Source organism: Cryptotermes secundus, unplaced genomic scaffold (assembly GCF_002891405.2).
Source record: "Cryptotermes secundus unplaced genomic scaffold, Csec_1.0 scaffold193, whole genome shotgun sequence".
In the NCBI taxonomy this organism is placed as follows: domain Eukaryota; kingdom Metazoa; phylum Arthropoda; class Insecta; order Blattodea; family Kalotermitidae; genus Cryptotermes; species Cryptotermes secundus.
Window position 1 is genome coordinate 156,501 of NW_019731217.1, and position 22,108 is coordinate 178,608.

A 22,108-nucleotide genomic window follows, 5' to 3' on the forward strand; every position below is an offset into this window, starting at 1 on the left:
ATATATATATATATATATTGTGATATGGATGGTGCAACAGGAAGTAGGGATCACGGGAACTTTGCGGTCTCGCGAGTGATGTCACATGCCCCCACTCCTTCCACCAGTACACAACGCTTGGTGGGCGCCCCCCTCCCCATGGTGACGTGGCAGAAGAGCGACTGTGTTGTTACGAAGGGATACCGCAGTTGCTACACAGCAGGAGACAACTCTCGACAGCGTTGCTAGCAACACCGGTAAACATGGTGTCAGACAACAGCGGTACCTATCATGTAACTGTTTTCTGTGTTGTCCATGCCGAGGCTAAATAACGAGCAGTGAACACTATTCAGTAGTATTGAGTGAGTTATTAGACAGAGAGTAACCAGCCAGTTGCAGTCTAGCACTCGCTGGAGTGAATGGATACAGGAGAAGTATTTGTGATACTGCCAATGGCAGTAATATTGAGATTGTAAATTGTGTGATTGTAAGAGTGAATGTTCAATAAATTCACTATATCAAAGAAGGTGTTAAGTTACTTGTTGCGTGACATATACCCAATACGTGACAATATATATATATATATATATATATATATATATATATGGGAATTATGTCTACCATCAACACAACAAATACTTAGTTTAATTTTCATCTTTATTGCTGCTACATGTTTTGGTTGTACAAGACCATCATCAGGCAGTTATACACAGGAATACATATACCATATGTCCAAAAAGTATCCGACTTTNTCCTATTGGTGCAACACATCGTATTATATACTAACATAAAACTTTTGCCTCAAGTTGGTGTTATAATTAAAGTAGCAAATACATAAATAATATAAAAGATAAATATAAAGATATACCATATATCAAAATTGATAATGTCATTTCCTTGTAAAGCCATATATTCATAAATTTTGTTATGGCTTTCACAAGATTCCCTCTGTATTTGTCATGAATAAGTTACCTATGAGGATCCTGTGTGTATGTGAAATTTAAGTCCGTTAGAAAATATTGCAGAAAACTGCAAAAAGACTCCCTGGGTTTTGAACTCCTCACCGGAACACTATTCAGAATCATGTCAGTAGAAAGAATTGGCATGTTAATAGGAAGGAAACAAAATGCCACCATCATTTATTAACACAAGAAGTATTGTTCAATATGAGTGCTCAGCTCGATTATTTGCCTGATAAGTAGGGACCAGATTTTATGCCCTAATAATCCCTTAAATATGTATGCATTTATGCATGAAAAACTTCCGAAATATGCACTTAAATATGCACATAAAAATTTATACCAAATATTAAAATTGATTTTACATTATCTTAAGACCAACAAATCAATTTTTAAGTTCATTTTATGTAATCACTGAATGATTCACTTGCACTAAAAAGCTATACTTAAATACAAATCATGGAACAAAGCTAACATATTTCATTACAAATTTAAAAAAACAGTGGTACTCACATTTAGCTCTCCGAACTTTCAACTTCTCTTCTGTTGCAATTCACAGGTACTAAATGTTTTAGGTTTTCCATAGGTAGTCGCCTCCTATTGTCTCGGAAGATGTCTTTGTAGCAGGAAAAACTTCTTTCCACCTCATGGCGCATGTACAAAAGCCGCTATTTGCTCCATTGTTAGTGATTTTTTACTTGGCATTTCAGTACGTTTACAGGCTAAAATTTCTTCAATTTCACAAATTTGTTCATATCCTGGATTTTTTTAAAGAATTCTGCATACTTTTCCTTTACTACTTCACCAACTCTTCCAGGAACTGAATTCAATTTGGAAACAGTGGTTTTGAACACACTTAAAGGCTGATACAAAGTAGTATTGCTATTGCTTGCCTCCAGTGAAGAAATGGCGGATGGAAGATGAGAGAAGTGAGCAGATATATAGGAAAGATTNGGAAGATGTCTTTGTAGCAGGAAAAACTTCTTTCCACCTCATGGCGCATGTACAAAAGCCGCTATTTGCTCCATTGTTAGTGATTTTTTACTTGGCATTTCAGTACGTTTACAGGCTAAAATTTCTTCAATTTCACAAATTTGTTCATATCCTGGATTTTTTTAAAGAATTCTGCATACTTTTCCTTTACTACTTCACCAACTCTTCCAGGAACTGAATTCAATTTGGAAACAGTGGTTTTGAACACACTTAAAGGCTGATACAAAGTAGTATTGCTATTGCTTGCCTCCAGTGAAGAAATGGCGGATGGAAGATGAGAGAAGTGAGCAGATATATAGGAAAGATTAGTTTCTAGTTCTGCGTTTTTTAGTACATCTTGGGCAATTTGAATTGATGCTGCACTTTTGGGATCAAATATATTCACGACATTCCTAACTGTTTCTAAATGTTTGGTATAATGAGTCGCTGCACACAGCCACGTGACCCAGCACGTTAAAATTGGTTCTGGCGGATGTGGAATGCTCGGTGCTAGTGCTTTAAAGGCTTTTTTTTTTCTGTATGGCTAACAACCTTACTGCCATCTGTGAGCCGATTGTCTAGAAGATGTGGGAACCTTGACATCTCACAACCCTATGGGCCTTCACAGCCCGTTACAGGGATAGTGTTACATTATTTTTATGGATGCAAGTTACGATATAAGTTTAAAAATGGGACTGTCTCCTTGTTTATTTTCTCAATATCATTCTCAATCATGATTAATATAATGGATGATCATTATAAATAATGATTGGTTATAGTATCTTCAGTCAGTTGATAATGGTGAACTTGATCCTGAGTTGACTCCCAGGTGGGGTTTGATTTTATATGAAGAGACTTGAACACCAAAATTATGTGTACTGGTACTCAAGAAATTCACATCTTGTACACAGTGATTCACTCCATGATATAAAATTTGTGTTTGGTGGTCCTTGGTCACAGGAAAGAATATGAGTCGTGTGTTTTATGCAGGTACAGTTAAATCTGTAGAATATATAAGATAAGTACTGCAAGCTGACCAGTAGCCTTTCCTTTATGATATAGCTACAGCTTCGCTGTGGTCACAGCTGGCCAAGTGAAGGCACCAACTGACGTAGTGAACACACATGAAAAGGTATGCCACACCACAGATGCAAAATTGAACCATTCATTTTGATTTCTAAGCTTGTTACTGAAATGGTGATAAAAGATTACATTGTTTATGAAGGCATGTTATTCTATGTTACTACATTATTTGATAATTTTTTAGGGTTTATATTATCGTGATTGTGTTAAGTGAAGTGGAAGAAATCGTGAGCTTTGTTGTATTTGTTATGCATAAGAGACTGAATTTGAATACGGAGAAATTCCTGCTTAGTGAATCTCTTGGGAAATGGCATTTCTTACACTAATTTGATTTTTTACCTAATGGAGATCATGCAAAATCACAAAAAAAAATGTTCCCCCACTTACAAGACATCCTGTATATAATTATGATAAAATGGTGTATTTACATACGTAATTAAAGAAGCTGTTTGTACACAAATGATTATATTACTTATCATTTATGTCAGATTAATTTCTAAAATAATTAATCACATTAAATAAACACTGAAATAACCTTAGTTGAGAATCAGAACATTTGTAATGCTTTGGTGTGTGGCATGTTCAGTGTATGATGTCACTTGCCAAAGATTATGGTTGTGTAGTAACAAATTCTAGCAGACGAGAAACATGAATATCAGCTGTTGTTTTGATGACAGTCACACTAATCAGAGTACGAATTCTGGCAGTGAACAGATTCCTTATGCCAAATGTATGTTGTTAAGTTATCTAAAGTCACTGCATATGGCAAAATAATACATTGTTAATTTAATTTCAGATTTGCGTAACAAGATGAGAATAAAGTAATTGTTTTTCAGGANGTTGGGTTTCAGCGAGGACCAAAAGAGTATTTGAAATATGAGATTTTAATAAGAGCAGGAGTACGGAATCAGGATTTTGTTCTAATCCCGATATAAATTTTCATGGTAATTTTTTAAGACTGGTAGGTCATGAAATTAGAAATGAAGAACAGTGTTTTAGAATTGTGCAGGTATGTTTATGGCTTTTGGATGCAATGTATGTCAGATTTGCGTAACAAGATGAGAATAAAGTAATTGTTTTTCAGGATTAACTTCCCTTGTGTCAGTAATGTATTTTGCTTTCAGGGACAGTTGTGAAAATTGAGAAGCCCAACAATGAGTTTGGCATCTTGCTGGATTACAGCAGGGTTGAAAATGATGCTTCTGCTACTGTTTCCAAGTCTAATGAAAATTGCGACCTCTGTGAAGACTTGTGGAAGCACAGAGTAGTTCGAGATTCTGTTCTGAAGTTCATGGAGTGTCACTGTTGGGTGTTATCATTATTGGTCCAAAAGATACATCAGGAGAAATCTCTTCATGCCTCACCAGCAAATGAAATATTATCGCATAAAATGACTGATGAGCGGACTAAGTGTCTCGAGCGGCTCTTCAGATCAAAGTGGGTGGATGCATTAAAACCAGTTTTCCAGAATAATGTAATTGTTGCTGCACTGCATTCAAAACCTGGTATGGTAGAACTGTGGGGCTTATTGAATAGTCTTGTAAAGAAGCAAGAATGGCACCAGTGTGCTGAGATAATATGGGCACTTCCTGAAACTGAATTACTGGATGACCCAAAACTGCAGAAATTTCATGATGTAGTCATGTATGAACAGGCCTCAACGTTACCAGATGAAGGTAAAATATTTTCATTACAGAACAAAGATGAATGCTGTATAATAGAGCTGTCATTACAAAATAACACAAATTCTCTCTTCACCTTTCTTATCTCTTGTTGCAGTCTTTTTGACCTGACTGACCTCTGTGCACCTGACATTGCCATCTGTACAAACCCCCTTAATTGTTTTGATGGCTCTGAAGTAACTCCAGGTAGTTAACCCAAAATTCACTGTATCATGACACCCTCATACTATTTAATTCAGTAGGCCTACTAAGTGATACTGAGAGAGGATGTTACATAAAGACTATGACCACAAGGGTTCAGTTAAAAAAAATCTCTTGTTACGGGTCTCAAAGGGCTTGGTACAAAGAAAACTGATTTCATATATGTATGTATGTATATATGTAGGGCATTCCATAAATAATGCCTCCTATTTTTTTATGTTAATATGTAACGTCTGAGATGGATGTTGGTGGTGTTGTAGTAAAGGTTGAACCTTCCCGCCAATCTACTGTTAGTTTGGTTGTCATGCAACAGATAGCGACAGCAGAGCAGTCTACCAAAATGGTGTCTGACGTAGAAGTGCGTATGAAACACAGATGTGTTATTGAATTTCTCACTGCCAAACAAATTGTACCCACTGACATCCATCGACACTTGCTAAAGGTGTATGGAGACAATACAGTGGATGTCAGCACAGTGAGGCGGTGGGTAGTACGTTTCAACAGTGGCGAAATTGAAGTGCACAACAAGCCACGCCCTGGGCATCCCTGCTCAGCTGCCACTCCTCACAGTGAACAGCGCCTCATCTGTACAGATCAGCAGATAATGACCAGGGACTGTCAATTCTGAACGCTACAAAATGACGCTGACTAAGCTGAAAGCCCACATTTCCCGAGTCAGGCCAAAGAAGCAGACAACCTTTCGCTTGCAACACCATAACACTAGACCCCATACAAGTTTGGCGACCACCGCGCACATTGCAAAGTTTGGCTGGACTGTCCTACCACATCCACCTTACAGCCCCGGTTTAGCACCTTTAGACTTCCATCTCTTTGGGCCTAAGAAAGATGGACTGTGTGGGCAACATTTTCCAGACAATGATGCTGTCATTGCAGCTGTAAGAAAGTGGCTAGCCTCTGCTGGCGCAGACTTTTATGGGCACGGCATACAGGCTCTTGTTAATGGCTGACAAAAGTGCATAATGAATGGTGGTGATTATGTGGAAAAATAACTATAAGTAGCTGAAATCCTGCGCTATTTAACTGCATTATTATGCTTTCTGTATCTGTTATAGTTTTCTTTAAAAAAAATAGGAGGCATTATATACGGAACGCTGTAATATACGATGGAAGGCTTAAAGCCGCATGAAAATAGCAGATGTGTGCTGAGGCCTTCTGGAGGAGCCGCCAATTCTGAAGCTATTCAAGAATTTCCCAGCATTTTATGGAACCCAAAGGTTCATTACCGTGTTCACAAGATTCCTTCACTGGTACCAATCCTGAGCCAGATCAATCCAATCCATACCATCCCATCCTGTCTCTCCATCCATTTTAATATTGTCCACCCACCTACACCTTGGTCTTCCCAGTGGTCTCTGTCACTTCATCTCTCGTAGATCCAAATATTCTCCTCAACACCTTGTTCTCAAACACCCTTAGTCTATGTTCTTCCCTTAATGCCAGAGACCAAGTTTCACACCCATACAGAACCACAGGCAAAATTATAGTTTTGTATATTCTAATTTTTATGTTTTTGGACAGCAGACGAGAAGACAAAAGTTTCTGGACTGAATGGTAGCAAGCATTGCCTGAGTTCATTCTCCTCTTAACCTTTATGAGCCGAAGGACACCGTATGGGGACCTTTAAAGTAAAGCCGACTGGCCAAAGGACACCGTATGGGTATGCGCAGTCCACGCGTGCGCACAGTGTTTTAAAATCTAATTTTAAGATAGAAATTCTTGTTCTACTTACATTATTTTTGGACACCAGCTTTATAAGTAGACTGTCTTCCCTTCTGCATCACCTGACTGAATATTGCATGTCACTGAATGCAGAGTCCGATGTTGCAATTCATGCCCTTTGTAATTAACTCTGTTTTCCACATGAAGCGCCCACACACAAATATCAGTCTCGTATTAGCAGGAAGTAGGTCAGTGATGGCGAGTGGTCTCCTGTATTCATAACGCTTATAAAACATCGCAATTTCAGCTATGCACCATGGCCCCTTTTCGCATTGAAAAAGCCGTAATTTAGAAGCCGCTCGTAAATCAAACCATTCAGAATGTGGTACATAAGACTGAAAGCACGTAGAAGAAAGGGGCCATGTGCGGTGCTTTCTACATTATTTTTGGACACGAGCTTTATAAGTAGACTGTCTTCCCTCTGCATCATCTAACTGAATTTTTCATGTAACTGAATGCAGAGTCCGACGTCGCAATTCATGCACTTTGTCTGTATGTAACTCTGTTTTCCACGTGAAGCACACACACGCAACATCTGTCTCGTATTAGCAGGAAGTCAGCCATTGTTGCCGATTTGCCTTCTCTAATCATAACGCCTATAAAACATCCCAATTTCAACTATCCCCCATGGCCCTATTTCGCATGGAAAAAGGCGAAGTTAATAGGCAGCTGATAAATGTCACCGATTTAGAATGTGGTACATAAGACTGAAAGTACGTAGAACAAGGGGCCAAGTGCAGGCCTTTCTAAGAAGCTTAGCAGTACTTCTTGTGTGGCAGATACGTGTATACACAGACAGAGTCTCTGAGGGACGTGACCTCACTCCTGTATACAGAAAGGTTGGAGTGCTATAAAAGCATAAATATTTCCTCTCCTCTTGATAGATAAGACACAGTCAGACAGTGTGTCATCAGCATGCATTTATACTGCAGAAACGTTTTGTGCAGAAACTGACTGCATATTTATGGACAGACGCTTAAAATTGGGAAAAAATTTTTTTTGGAATCACTGTAACAATTTTTACAGATTCTAAAATCTGTAAACTACAATATCTGATTCTATATTCTTTCTAGATAAAAGCAGCGTTTATTTCGTTCGTTTATCACAAAAATTGTAGAAATCACAGCATTTTGAGTAACATGATTACAATTTTTATTACTCTACAATGGCGGGCATTTAAATTAACTCCGTCCCACTGCCACTACCGGAATTTAAATGGCCCATATCTTAATGGTTAATTTCCTCCTGAATCAGGTTTCGATCTGTTATTGTTGTTGCCAAATATCTGAACTGTGCCACATTTTCAAAACATCTGTTTCCCATCTTTATGTCATGATTTTGCCGTACATTTTGGTGATGAGACAGCAACATATACTTACTTTTCTCTGTGTTTACTTCTAGACCAACCTCTTTACTTGCATCAATTAAAGTTTGCGTGTTTTCCTTTATGGTATTTACATTATCACCCAGTAGATTCACATCATCGGCATAGGCCAACATCTGATGTGTCCCATTTAATTTCAGTCCCACCTGGTGTCCCTGGACCTTCCTAATTGCATATTCTAAAACAAAGTTGAAAAGAATTGGCGATAAAGCATCTCCTTGTTTTAGACCATACTGGGTACGAAATTTATCAGACAAATGTTTACCTACATGGACTTTACTATACGTTTCGTTTAAACACATTTTAATCAACCTGACTAGTTTCATGGGTATCCCAAACTCAATCAGAATATTGTACAATACTTCCCTCCTAACTGAATCATAGGCTTTCTTGAAGTCTATGTATAACTGATGTACTGTCTCATCATACTCCCATTTTTTCTCCAATATACAGATGTCCCCAAAAAAATGTACTCACTCTTTGACTGTCCATAACTCACTGAAATTTTTATATTTTTCTACGTATAAGTAAGTTGAAATAATGGCGGAAGTATGGCTAAGTTTTGGGGAAAGAAAATTTGTGCTGGAGTGTTACTGGAAGTACGATAAGATCACTGAAGTTCAAAGATAGTTTACAAGGGAGTTTCAAAGAGATCCACCAATGCTACACACCATTGCTTGCATCAGAGATAAATTTGAAGCAACTGTAACTGTTCAAGACATCCATAAACAACATTCTGGAAGACCACAGTCATGTACTAATCCTGCAAGAGAAGAACAACTACTGGAAACCCTCCAATCCCCAAAGAAATCTGTACGGCAAGTGGCTTGTGAGATAGGAATCTTAAAATTGAGTGTCATCGGATTTTGTAGTGAGTCCATTGGAAAAGTTACATTCCAACATTCCATCCAAGCAGTGGTGTGTCACGTTGGTGGATTTCTTTGAAACTCCCTTGTAAACTGTCTCTGCACTTCAGTGATGTTCTCTTACTTCCAGTAACACTCCAGCACAAATTTTCTTTCCTCAAAACTTAGTCATACTTCCGCTGTTATTTCAAGTTACTTATACGTAGAAAAATATAAAAATTTCAGTGAGTTATGGACAGTCAAAGAGTGAGTACATTTTTTGGGACACCTTGTATATATGATTATATGACAAAATTATGCAGGCACCAAACAGAAGTCATACACAATCATGAGAATGAACATGTTTGCAGATAAGACAAGGCAAAGCCAGACATAGAAAGTATAAGAGGCTTAAACTTGGCGGTGGTCAAGCTTATGACTATTCAACTGACTAAGCTGTCATAGCATAAGATAAGTAAGATAGACCTGACTGCTTTGCGGAACCTTGAGTGATGGAGGACTAGCATATAATGCACAAGGAAGAATTTTCAATAACATACCATATGTGTGATACATACACTTGATAAAAGCAAAACCTCCTCATAAGAGACAAACACATCTTCTCATCAGAGATGATGTTACATGGGGTTATCTCTACTCTAAGGCAATAAAATATGGTCATTAATCCCATGCGACTCAGACTCAAGAATGTCTGCCCTGGTGAGGGCGAGCAGCAATTGTAAATGACTGACCCATCCTCTCATCAGGGAGGACACTCCACATCAACAAACCCACAGCTGTCTGACAGTAATAAAAATCTGGTCTTGGGCCCCAGATTGGTGCTTGACACCAAGACAGACTGGCCGACTGACTGTCGGTCATAACATGACTTTGTCTTTGACTTTGGATCCAGTGAGGATATGAGCACCGAAGCAAAAGAACCTCTATGGTTATCAGATGTCACCTAGGGACACAGTGAAGACGGTAACTGAGAATGACTAGTGAAGACATAGTAAACTGAGGAGACATGTGCAGTAGTGATATGAAAAATGAGTAGATTAATAAGACTGTTGTAATTATTTGTAGTTATAAGGTATAATAGTACAATAAATCTACAATACTCTTAGCAATCCAAACACCATGCCTAGACACTGACATATGAGAATATATTAATTTTAGGACATTTTGGATTAGGACTTACATATGAAGTTTAGACAGGAGAAAGTAGACCTCAGTGTTGATGCTGCTGTAAATACACCCCTACACACACACACATCAGCAGCTTAGATTTTGTTATCCAAACAGTATTAGTTGACCTATATAAAACATGAAACTTTTATTATGTGATGATGTAAAATTTATTACATAATCATACTCGAGACTATATATTTTCTTGAGCACTTTGTTTTAAATTGTTTGGAATTCATGTTCTTTCCTCAAAACAAGATGCCATATTTCACATTCATAAAAAACAACTGACAAATTTGTGGCTGTTTTGAAGAATAGACCCCTTCCCATTTTTATTTCCTACATCTTGCACTGAATAAGTTAGAGTCCCAACAAGTTCTGCTTCGAAGAAAGCAGTCTTCTGGGATTTTGCACCGTGTATATGTGGTGTTAACCGGTTCTCACGGTGAAGATGTGTGAAGATGGAGGCGATACATTCCTCTGAAACGTCGGTTAACACCACATATACACGGTGCAAAATCCCAGAAGACTGCTTTCTTCATAGTCACCGCCGTGAAAGCCTCAAATCTTACAAGTTCTGCTTCACATCTGTTTTGTATGGGTCACACAGGTCTGATGTACTCTGCTACTTCTCAGACTGCCCACACTGGGATTTAACAATTATGTGTCATATCCTTAGTCATTCTAGAAGTCTGTTGTGAGTTCTCAGTCAGCCTTGGTCTTAGGCAGTTTCCAGAACCATCCAGAAGGGGGGCTCAATAGAGGCACATGCAGCCCCCCACACCACCTCACCCAATATTCTTATTTATTTATGGTGGCCTCTGGCCCATATGAAAGGGGAGGGAAGATAAGAGTAGTAGGGACAAGCAAGACATTGGGCTCATGTAGTGGTGACAGGAGGTGAGGAAGTAAGAACGTGGCTGTAGAACTAATGGGAAGTATGAATGTTTAATTACCATGAGGTAATATCACTCAAGATTCTTATAGTTACATTACTGGACCTGTGACTGAACATTGTCTTTCCTGCTTGGTTGTGTATAGTTGATCTTTCTTTTTAATTAATATTAATCAGCCTGTATCATCTGGTGCCTTTATGTTTGTCACCATGCTAGACACTCTGCACTCAAGCTGCCCACGCACACTGGCTGAAAGTGGAGTTAACAAAGATACTAGTGCAGCCAAAATTTAAGTCATCTCCATAAAGTAATATATGTGTGTATGCTTGTAATGTGTGAATGCAAGTTTATTTAATATAATGCATCTAATGTGTGTTGTTGCCAGAAAGCGCCAGTCCCTGGTGGTACTGTCAGCATATAGGAGATATGTCTGTCCAGGCACAGTGCTTGTTGCAGCATCTGCCTCAGTGGCCAGGTCATGGTTGTCAAGATGCTCTGAAGGCATTGCTGGAACATCATCATCAAACACTGTCTCCAGGACTTAAATCGCAATTGCAAGAGATGTTACAGAGAATTTCCATCTATGAAAAGGTAATATTTTTTTCAGAGTTTATGTTGATTTTCACGAAAGCCAACTAAGAGCAAAAGGTAGCAGCAACCTTGTGTAGCAGTACCATTCTCCATTAAGGTAATTTATATTAAATTAATAGTTGGAAGTACTTTTTGATTACCATTTATATACTTCTTCTTTCATAATAAAATTGATGAAACAGAGCTCATCAGAAAGTGCCTAGAACACTAATTGAAAAGTTATATGAGTAATGTTTGTGTTCTCAAATCAATATACAGGTCCTTCCCTTTGCTTCTTCTGCTGGTATGAAGACATGGTATGATGTCAGCTGTACATCAAAGGAGAACCCTTCTTTCATTCTGGAGCTACTGATGGAAGCTAAGGCAGTAAGAAAAAAGTATTGCTCGTAGTGTCATTGAACAGTTGAATGATAAATACATAAGGTTACTTATATACTAACATTACATTTTCTTTTAACTATGTAGCACTTCAAAAGTGTGATGTTAATGAAAAAGTTAAATAGTTCCATCCAGTGTGACTGGTTAAGATTTTCTTATTTCAATTATTCATGCCCTTACATGTTTCGGTCTTCAGAGGGACACCTTTACATCAATACAGTTAGAAGCCACCATTACATTACATGTTCGAAAAGTTAAAATATATACATACAATATAAACAATATACATTTGGTTGTAAAATCTGAAGTCTTTACAACTACAGCGGCTGTTCCAATACTTCGAAATATTTATAGTTAGTTTGTTAAGATTCTATTGGAATTCGTAGAATTGAAGATGGTCTGTTAAGACCGAAATATGTAAGGGCATGAATAATTGAAATAAGAAAATCTTAACCAGTCACACTGGATGGAACTATTTAACTTTTTCATAATATTAGTGTGACGGACCGGAATGAAACAAATCAAATTGTATATTGATTTTTGTAACCATTGCTTGATATTCAGTTTCAGGTATGCCTTGAATGGGCAAAATTACATAATATTGCCACACATAGTCAGCACCATGTTGACTCCAGGTTTTTACTTCTTTTCTTGGAGCATGAACTTCCAGATTTCTCATCTGCTGCAAAGGTAAATTACATTTATTTTCATTGGATCTGAAAGATCTGTTTGCCGGAAAAAGTTACCTTTCTGTTTACTACAGATTTTTCTGGGAATATTGTATGATATCTGCTATTCCTCAAATGTGTTCATCTATATGTAGGCATTAGCTAACTCTAAATCAATGATTATGCTATTTAGTGGTCAGTTCTCTGCCTGATTTACATTAATAAAGATCCTGGTTAATTATGTGGCTTCAACTTTTGGAATACACTACATAAAATGTTGAAAGTTTTCCATTTCAGTAAACATCACAGTTGCCATCTTCAGTGTTAATGACTTTGGTGGGGGTTTTGGTAGCTTTTATATAGATCTCAGAGTAGATAGTCTGTGATTGGATGAACAGAGGAGTGGTACGCTAACCAACACTAAGTGACCACATGGTTAGTGAAAGGTGATGAAAAATGTTTTTCGTTTTGGCTGCATGTAAAAAGAGGTACAAATATTATGATTCTTGACATTATCTGTCATCCTATCCTATCTAAAACCACCATCCTGTGTACATTTCCAAACAGCGTTTCAGAGACTGGACTCTGTCTCCATCTTCAGGTACAACCTAGTCAGTTGAGCCTAGTCGATAGAGCTAGAGCCTATCTCTGGAGACAGGGACTAGCTCTGTAGATTGGGCTGAAATGAGTAGGTTTTACCTGAAGACGGAAACAGTCCAGTCCCCGAAATGTTGTGTTTTGAAATATAAACAGACGGTGTTTTTAGATAAAGATGGATAATGTCCAGAAACATAATATTTGTACTAGAGTACCATCATCACAAACTTTTAGATCTTATTTAGAAAGAGATGGTGAAAATCTTTCAGTGACCATGTGGGTAATGAAGGGGGGGGGGATGAAAAATTTGGCAGCCGTGTGGTCCTCACAAAAGATGAGGAATATGTTACAATGATCCTGTGTTGAGAACAAAAGGTGAAGGAAATTTTCTTTCTTTTCATCTTCTTCCCATGAATATATCCTTTTCTCTTGAGTATTCTGGAAATGTAGTCATTGGTGCTGTGGGTGTATGGTAGGTATGCTGTGTCATCAGTCTTATTTTGTTGGTAGATGTAGCCTTTGTTGCTATATTGATGTCCTGGAGGGTGTAGCCATTAGCTCAAGTGGACTTTACATTTTGGTGTTTGGCAGCCTGGTTTGACTCACCACAAATCATTTTGGCTCCATCTGTTAAGATAGTGATGATGGATCTCTTATGACCCAGTGGGTGATATGAAGTTACTTGCATAGGGAGTTGTCCAAATGTCTGTTAACCAGAACTTCTGAAAGGGGTAATTGTTGACCCTTTTCAATTTCATGGAGAAATTTATGTTGGGATGCATGGAGTTCAAGTGGGTAGGCATGTCTGTATGGGGATTTAGGCCGTGTGGCCAGATTTCAAATACATCCACGTATCGTGCCAGCTTTTTGGTTTGAGCAGGATGGAACCAATGACCTCCTCCAAAACTGTAATGTTTTGGCTAGTAGTGGGGACTGCATGCAGTTTCTTTCATTTATCAGTAGAATTTTTCCTGCCGCACGAAGAAAGTAATGCTGACACAGTGCTCTGTAGGAATGGAAGGGTCCTGTGGTACGTCTGTTGTAGTTCAATGATCGTGGGTGATTTCCACCATGTCATGTGTCCAGGACTCTGGTGAAAAGTGATTCCACATCAGAGCTGACAAGAATGTCTTCCTCAGTGATTGTAAGCATGTTCAGGATTGCCACAAAGTAGCATGAGTTCTGTACATTGGATGCTGGGCTCAGCCTACTGTGGAGGGTTGCTTGTATGAGTATCTGGTGAGATGCTGGGTCATAAGGGAACATCCAATTTTTGGATGTTGGACTGAATGTATGTAGGAAGTCGATTTTCTAGTGTCCATGGGAATCAGGAGTTTCTGGATCTCAGTTTGGATAGACTGATTTCAGTGGTATCAGACACTGGTGAACTAAATGGGTCATGTCAGGATCTCAACCAAACATATCAGTATTGTAGGATTTGAGGTTCTCACAGTGGTGGTTATGAAGAGACCTGTCTTCTAGGATAGAACACCCTATAGTCCATTGAAAGGCATCCAACATTTTGGAGGAACATATTGCCTCCATCTTATGGGCTGAATAAGTCAAGCAAGATGCCAGCATGAAAACAATATTATATGAAAAACTTTTGGAAAGTATTGTTTGAGATTCCTCACACTTAATGTCCTTTTTCTCCACACTTTCAAAATTTTAATTTCCTTCCAAGCTAATAAAGAGTTTCTATATAATTGATGATCTATTAAATAATATCAAACATTTAGAACATTTTAAATAAACTGATGGGACAGGTGTTGGAAAGACGGTAGTGCCTGTGAAAGTGATTTATCCAGTGAATTCACTGTTCAAATGGATGTGCCTGCACATTAACACATATTAACACTTGTGTAATTGTTTTCCTTTCAGCTGTTGGAATCTTTGCCAGTCCAGCAAACTGTTGCCATCTGTAATGAACTTATTCAACAACTAAGATCAATTTCATGCCTGAAGTTCATAACCACATTCTTACTAAATTCTTGTTCCTCAAATTTATCAACCAAGCAACTGAGTGAATATCAGAACTTATCAATTGGCATTCAAATGATGACAGTTCTACCATATTTGGAACAAGTGCAGCACTGGGAACTAATTGGGCAGCCACATTTAATTATGGAACAGTTCATCATGAACACACGGCTGGAGATGTTAGAGAAAATGGTCTCTGAAGTTTATCCACTCATAACTCAGCTTCCTGCTACTTCTCCTATGTCCCTGACTAATATTGATTCCATGCTAAGACACTATGCCAGCAAAGCCCTGGAGTTTAGAGTAGCTCAGTGTCCAGCGTCATGTCGAACTCTACCTGCTGAGGAGAGATTATTGGTTTCGCTGTCATTGGGATCTGCACACAGTGAAGACTTTGTAATGCCAGCAGCAGTTCCTTCCAAGAATGAATGGGTGCCAAATGATGAGGTATTGTTCTGTGTTCTTTTTCTTTCACTGAAGTTGGAGTAAATGCTTGGAATTTTAATGATAAATTATTCATCGCTAATTGTCATCCATGATACGTTAATTCTTTATCGGGGGGGGGGATTACTGACTTTTTGGACTTTTTCTGCCATCTGATGTTCCAAAGAACACAACATTTCACAAAGTGGATCTATGTCTGTCAGATGAAAGGATAGGGAGAACTTACATCCGTTAGAAAAATTTAACTACAGTCACCAGACCTTTCAGTTTACAGATGTGTTTTTTTAGAATTTTGTATTATGGACAGAGTAAAGAGCTCAGTAATCCCAAATGTTATACAAAATTATCTGAACTCTTTAGAATCTATTGTTTTATTTATGGTTTTTATACATTAAATGAAGGTGTGTGAGATTTTAAGTACTCGTGGTGAATATGCAGATTACAGTCTTGTAGAATATGACATCATATAGCTTCACATGTAGGTAGATGACCTCAGTCAAACTACATTCCAGAAGACAGTGATCTTTAAATGAAGACAGGCTGCAAAATTTAGGCTAAGCCGGACTGACAACCATGAAATGATAAAACCGCATGATGTTTTTTTAAGTATGTATGTTTATATTTCTAACATACAGATATAATTCATACACACATAGGAATACTCTTGACATCTGTATAAAATTTCACATTCCTAATTACATAATTACTGTGGTATAATGACAGATGAAATGGCCACTGTTTTATCATTTTTTATGATAGTACTGAACCAGACAAAGGTGTACCTTTTTTAAGTTGTGTCATCATTCAAAATTTCATAGTCATATGTTAATAAGTATTCCGCTTCACCATCAGAAATCTCAGCATATCCGCTGACTTGATATTGCTGTCATTACAAGAAAATATGATGTAGTACATGTAAATGCATGGTGGCACGTCTTTTATACTGACTTTAATGAAAATTGCTGTAGTGACTCATATCTGTAGGGATGAGCAGACATAAAGGCTTGGTAAAACATTTCATTCAGTTTAGGATTTTCTGCTAGAACCTTCAGATAATTTAGAATCATTTGAAAGTTCTCTTTAAGCATACTAGACGTAATACTATACAAGATTTGCTTTACACTGTGGTTCTTACCATTGAAATTACAGGTGATGGTAGCACATCTGGGGAAACAGTTAAGAAGAAGAGTGCAGATTCTCAGATGGCTCAAAGAAATAAAGATTTATTGAAGACTGATTAGATAGCTAATAGAACCATGTGAAGCAGGGCTTGCTAAAGTCAGGGAACTAAGGCCAGTCCATATTGTCACTTTGCAGAAAATCTTAATGTTTCAGTAGAGATTTGTTTTATCCATTCTCAGCACTTGTAATCATTCCTGGGTTGTCCAGAAAGCATTCAAGAATGACAGTGACAGTTGTTTGGGTTTTAATTTTGTGCAAATTATATTTCATGCTTGAAGGGAGGTGCTGTAGAGACAGATATTTGCAATAATTGTGTAACTGGACAGTCATAAAGTGTTCAGCCATATAGGATGAATTTGATTCTTTGTTTATAGGTTACAGAATGCATGTGTTGTCAGTCTGTGGCTTTCTCTATGTTTAACCGTCGACATCACTGCAGAAGGTGTGGCCGTGTTATCTGTGGATCCTGCTCCACTCAGAGGACCAAGGTGCTGGCTAGTTCAATTTATGTAGTCATATGTTTATTAATTTTTTAGAAATGTTATGAAGGATTTGAATTTGAGTATGTAGCAATTGTTTAATTTGCAGTAATGGGTGTAACTTTATAGTTATGATTATACACACACACACACACACACACACAGGGTATTTCAGGTTCCTGTGTCCAGAATGTAGGAGGTTATTGAGAAGATAATTTGGAGCGGAATATGTATCAACCACTTTTCTGATTCTCCACCATTTGAGAGTTACAAAATTTTGAACTTCAGTCTTCATTTATTTTTACTCTTGTAGTGAGGCCTTCATAATTTCACAGATAAAGCTCACACTGCATTCATTTATGGCTTGCATTACTTCCAACGGTAGAATAATTATAACAGCAAAAAGGCTGGCATGATGTACTAATGCAGAGAGCTGCATGGATAGAACATTTTCAGTCATGTGGATCACCTGATTGTCCTTCTTCACAGTCTCCGGAACTGAACTTTACTCTGTCATATACATTGTACGAGGGTCATACTGAAAGTCATGAGCTACAGTTTTTTGTAAAGTAACATGCTTTATTATTGTCAAACCAAATACACCACCTCAATCTACAGACCCGTCTTTATTTTTCCACATTATCGCCACTTCTTTGTACACATTTCTTCCAGCGTTCTGGGAGTTTGAAAATTCGCCTTCTGTAAAATTCTGTTCCAGCCATCCGAAGACACTGATGCACTGCTTTCTGAATTGCCTCCCTTGTCTCAAAACGTTGTCCATGGAGCTGATCCTTCACAAATCCAAAAAGATGGTAGTCTGAGGGTGCCAGATCAGGGCTATAGGAGGGGTGTGGAAGAACTTCCCACCCCATCTTTGCAGTTGCTTCCAATGTGAGGCAAGCGTTGTCATACAGGATGATGCTTTGTCCCAGACGTTTATCGCGCAATGCATGACGGAGCTTGTGCAGCATCTGGACATAACGAGCAGCATTGATGGTTTGCCCAAGTTCCAGGAATTCGTCCAGAACAAACCCCTCTGCATCCCAGAAGACTGTGTCCATCACCTTTGCAGCTCATGGCACTGTCTTTGCCTTTTTTTTTTTTTTTTTTGATGGAGAATGCAAATGGTGCCATTCCATACTCTGCTGTTTCGTTTCCGGCTCGAAATGGTGAAACCAGCTTTCGTCACCTGTCACAATACAGAGCAAAAACTCATCGCCTTCGTGTTTATATCTCTGCAGCAGTTCTGAGGTGATGTCTTTTTGCTGACCTTTGTGGTCTTCAGTCAATAACTGCGGGACCCAACGAGCACAAACTTTCCTATAGCCCAAGCTTTCAATCATCTCCTATACTGCACTGTGCCCTATTCCAAGTCTTCAGGCTATTGTGTCCACAGTCACATGCCTGTCATCTTGAATGATCTCATCCACTCTTTCCTTGTTGCGTTCAGTTGAGGCTGTTCGAGGACAACCGTTCCAAGGCTCATCTTTGATGCTGGTGTTCCCATCTTTAAAATGTTTCATCCATCTTCGAACACTTCCATAAGCACGCTGAAGTCTGGTGAATTTCTGCAGCAGGGATTTCCTCTTTCACAGGAAATTTGATGACAGCACAGTGGCGAAACGACATATTGTTGTCAGCCATTTTGTTAGGATAATACTGGTCACGTGATGCAAGCTATTGACGTCACAAAACACTCAAGGTTAACACAACAGCTGGTTCCACCTACCACTGTACTCTCTTTCGTCTGCTGTTCCCAGGTTTCATGCAAAAAAAGTTGCTCATGACTTTCGGTATGACCTACGTACATATGAGAGTGTACTGTGACTGAAAAAAAATTGATATAGAGATTTTGATAGATTTACATGTTGCCTCTGTGGTCTAGTGGTCATAATTCCTGGCTACAGATTGAGAGGTCCTGGGTTCGATTCCCGGCGCTACCAGATTTTCTGTGAGATAGTGGGTCTGAAATGGGGTCCGCTCAGCCTCATGGGGAAAATTGAGGGGCTACTTGACTGGAAAAGTAGAGGCTCCGGTCTAGAAAACCAAGATTAATGGCCATGGGACTCCATTGCACTGACAACGCAACACTCTGTATCTGCAAAAATTGGCACTAACTTCGCCGACAAGTGGCAGTCGCTTGGTTAGTAGAGTTTGCTTGTGGACTAAAGGGCATGGAGAATGTTGTTTGTTTGTTGCATGTTTATAGCCACCCTGAATACAAATAAATGGTTTTTGAAATGTCATTTGTGTGTATGTAAGCCTCACTAGCATCTGAATCATATTTTATTCATCTTTGGTATTTAATGATTTGCCAATCCTAGGTCAGTGCCTAGTGAATCTAAACATTCCAGCACCATAAATATGGGCCCTTCATATGAATTCCAAAAAGAAAAAAGAAAATTTTGTTTTTCTAAAAAGTATTACCAATGATTTGGGTTAAATTTCAGTGATTTATAGAGACAGTATCTCCAAATAAAATACACATTGGCATTTTCATGCAAATCATGGTATGACCGCTAGGGACCCAAGAGTAAAATGTCATTGTTTTTTAAGTGGCTTTACTGGTTGTACACATTGCACTGTGGTTAGATAATCAGATAATCAAGAACAGACAGTAACGCAACAATCAGTTTTGTTTCCAAGGCTGTGTAATTAGAGTCAGTTGTAGAAAGTATGTGCAGTATCTTCTTACCAATTTGTTCTTATGGGGATGGGTTAAAGAAAACTCCCTTGCTTTTGAGGTGTAAGATTGCAGCAACCTGATCACCTGCATCCTGGTAACTGACAGATATTAGGGGGAATCATAGGTGACTTGTTTGTGTCAAAAGCTGCCATTTTGTGTCACTGTGAATTTTAATGAACATTTTTTATCAACAGCATAAGTTACTTCTTATTATTACTAGGGGATACTAGTTTTATATACTGTGCTTAGCGATAAAACTAGTACATAAAACTAGTATCCCCTAGTAATAATAAGAAGTAACTTATGCTGTTGATAAAAATGTTCATTAAAATTTTATGAGTAGTATTTACTGCTGTTTTCAGTAGACACTACTGCTTATCACATCTCAGTTGTTCTGAAGTAGTTCTTGAAGTTTTTTTTATGATTATTAATTATGTGCATGTCCATCTGTGATTTAGTGTCAATGCTTGACTGTGGGACTGATTTTTTTAACCCTCTGCAGGAAAAATTAATGTCTCAATAAGTACTGTACTGATCTGCCTGAAACAGGGATATGTGTTTTTTTACATTATGAAGTTCCCCACAGAGTAATTGAAATTAAATATCAACAGTAATTTTCAAATTCATACATGTTCTTAAAAAATACTCAAATCATAAGTAATTTTTCAACACACACAGTGGTTTAATATATTAGGTGTTATATTGTTCATATATTGCAGTTGTTAGCACATGAGTGTATTCTTCTATCCTGAAGATGGACATAGTAACAACCTCTGAAACATTCATAACATTTTACCAAATTACACAGCATCACATCCCAGAAATAGTAGTATTCGTCACCATGAAATCTCCAGATTCAGTTCCCCTTCTTAGTATTACAAATTCATCATTACATGGTATTCCTCGAAGCAAAGCCCATGGTCACGTTCAGCGCACATGCAATTCAAGTCATGTCTCCCGCTCACCCCTTGGCATTATGCCATACATGTGGCACCTTCTCTGCTTCACTTTATGCTCATCTGTAGGAACTATAGATGCTGGAAAGTGTCAGCCCATCAGGCTCATTGGATTTCCTGCAGTTGATGGCCCACTTCCTTTTGTTGAATCTCTGGCAGGCTATACGCCGTAAGGAACTGATGGATGAGGTGCACAGGGAAGCAAACACTGATTTGAATCTTCCTCTTTGGCAATTTGCAATTTCCTTGATTTTGAATATGGCATCTCCAGGTTGAGTATGAATATTGAAGAAGTGCAACATTCATAGGAAGAGCAGAAACTGGTTCTGGGAAATGAGTGTACTTGAGAATGGGCTTGGACAAATATTGTTTTATTTCGTTTTTAGCGTTACAATAGCAAGGCATGTATACATGTTGCACTGTTTCATCATCTTTGATTTTTAGTTCATACCAGCAGTTGACTTTTTAATATGATTATCTTCTGTGACTAGTATACATATAAAGTTATCATCCAAACGTTTTGAAGATTTTTCATTCTTATGGCTGTTCACATACATTTATGTGAGCACCTCAGTGTGAGTTGTCACAGTGAAATTTGTGTGGAGTAAACTTGTAAGCCATTTCCATGCCAAACCATGACCCTTCTCCAGCTTTTTATGCTTTGGAACTCACTGTACACTTCTCAAGAATCAGATTCCTAGTGCTAGTCTGACCATTTTATCTTTAATTTAGAGACTTTATTTTGCACAACAAAATCTGGGCCACTTTCAGTACTACTTTGTGAAATACCCTGTATTATCTGCCATGTCATCATTTTCTATCACGCTTTCTAAAAGAAGTATATATACCACTTTTGTGTATTAACCTGAAGCTGGTGGGGAAAGAGTAATGTATGAAAATAAACATAGAGAGTCAGTTTTGTCTTTATTGATTTTCTTCTTGCTGGAATCTGTTACTTGTTCTTGCAGGAATAATAAACATCCTTCAAACGGTGCGATTCTTTATGCAATGCCTAGAGATGAAACATTTATAAACTGTATTTGCAGTAACATCTAATGCACATATTTATGTACACTAAAGAAATTTCTGGCACTCCCAGTATGTGTTCAGAAGAGAAGAGAGATAGTTTGTAACAGCTAAGTTGACACGTTGACAGCACAGTGAGCCAGACCTTGAGGCTGTATATGATGTTCCTCCATAAAGGGTTAAAAGTTGATA

At 38.1% G+C, this 22,108-nt stretch overlaps 1 protein-coding gene across 3 annotated transcripts in view; it reads left to right on the forward strand.

Moving 5' to 3' along the window:
- Positions 1–22,108, forward strand: part of LOC111866417 — a 109,653-nt gene that overhangs the window by 69,003 nt on the left and 18,542 nt on the right. For all 3 annotated transcript variants that reach the window (XM_023855346.2, XM_023855347.2, XM_023855348.2), the window contains 6 exons: positions 4,118–4,669; positions 11,315–11,520; positions 11,779–11,886; positions 12,463–12,588; positions 15,045–15,590; positions 17,144–17,257. In XM_023855346.2, coding sequence (XP_023711114.1) covers positions 4,118–4,669; positions 11,315–11,520; positions 11,779–11,886; positions 12,463–12,588; positions 15,045–15,590; positions 17,144–17,257 — 1,652 coding nt within the window. The remainder of the gene's footprint in view (positions 1–4,117; positions 4,670–11,314; positions 11,521–11,778; positions 11,887–12,462; positions 12,589–15,044; positions 15,591–17,143; positions 17,258–22,108) is intronic.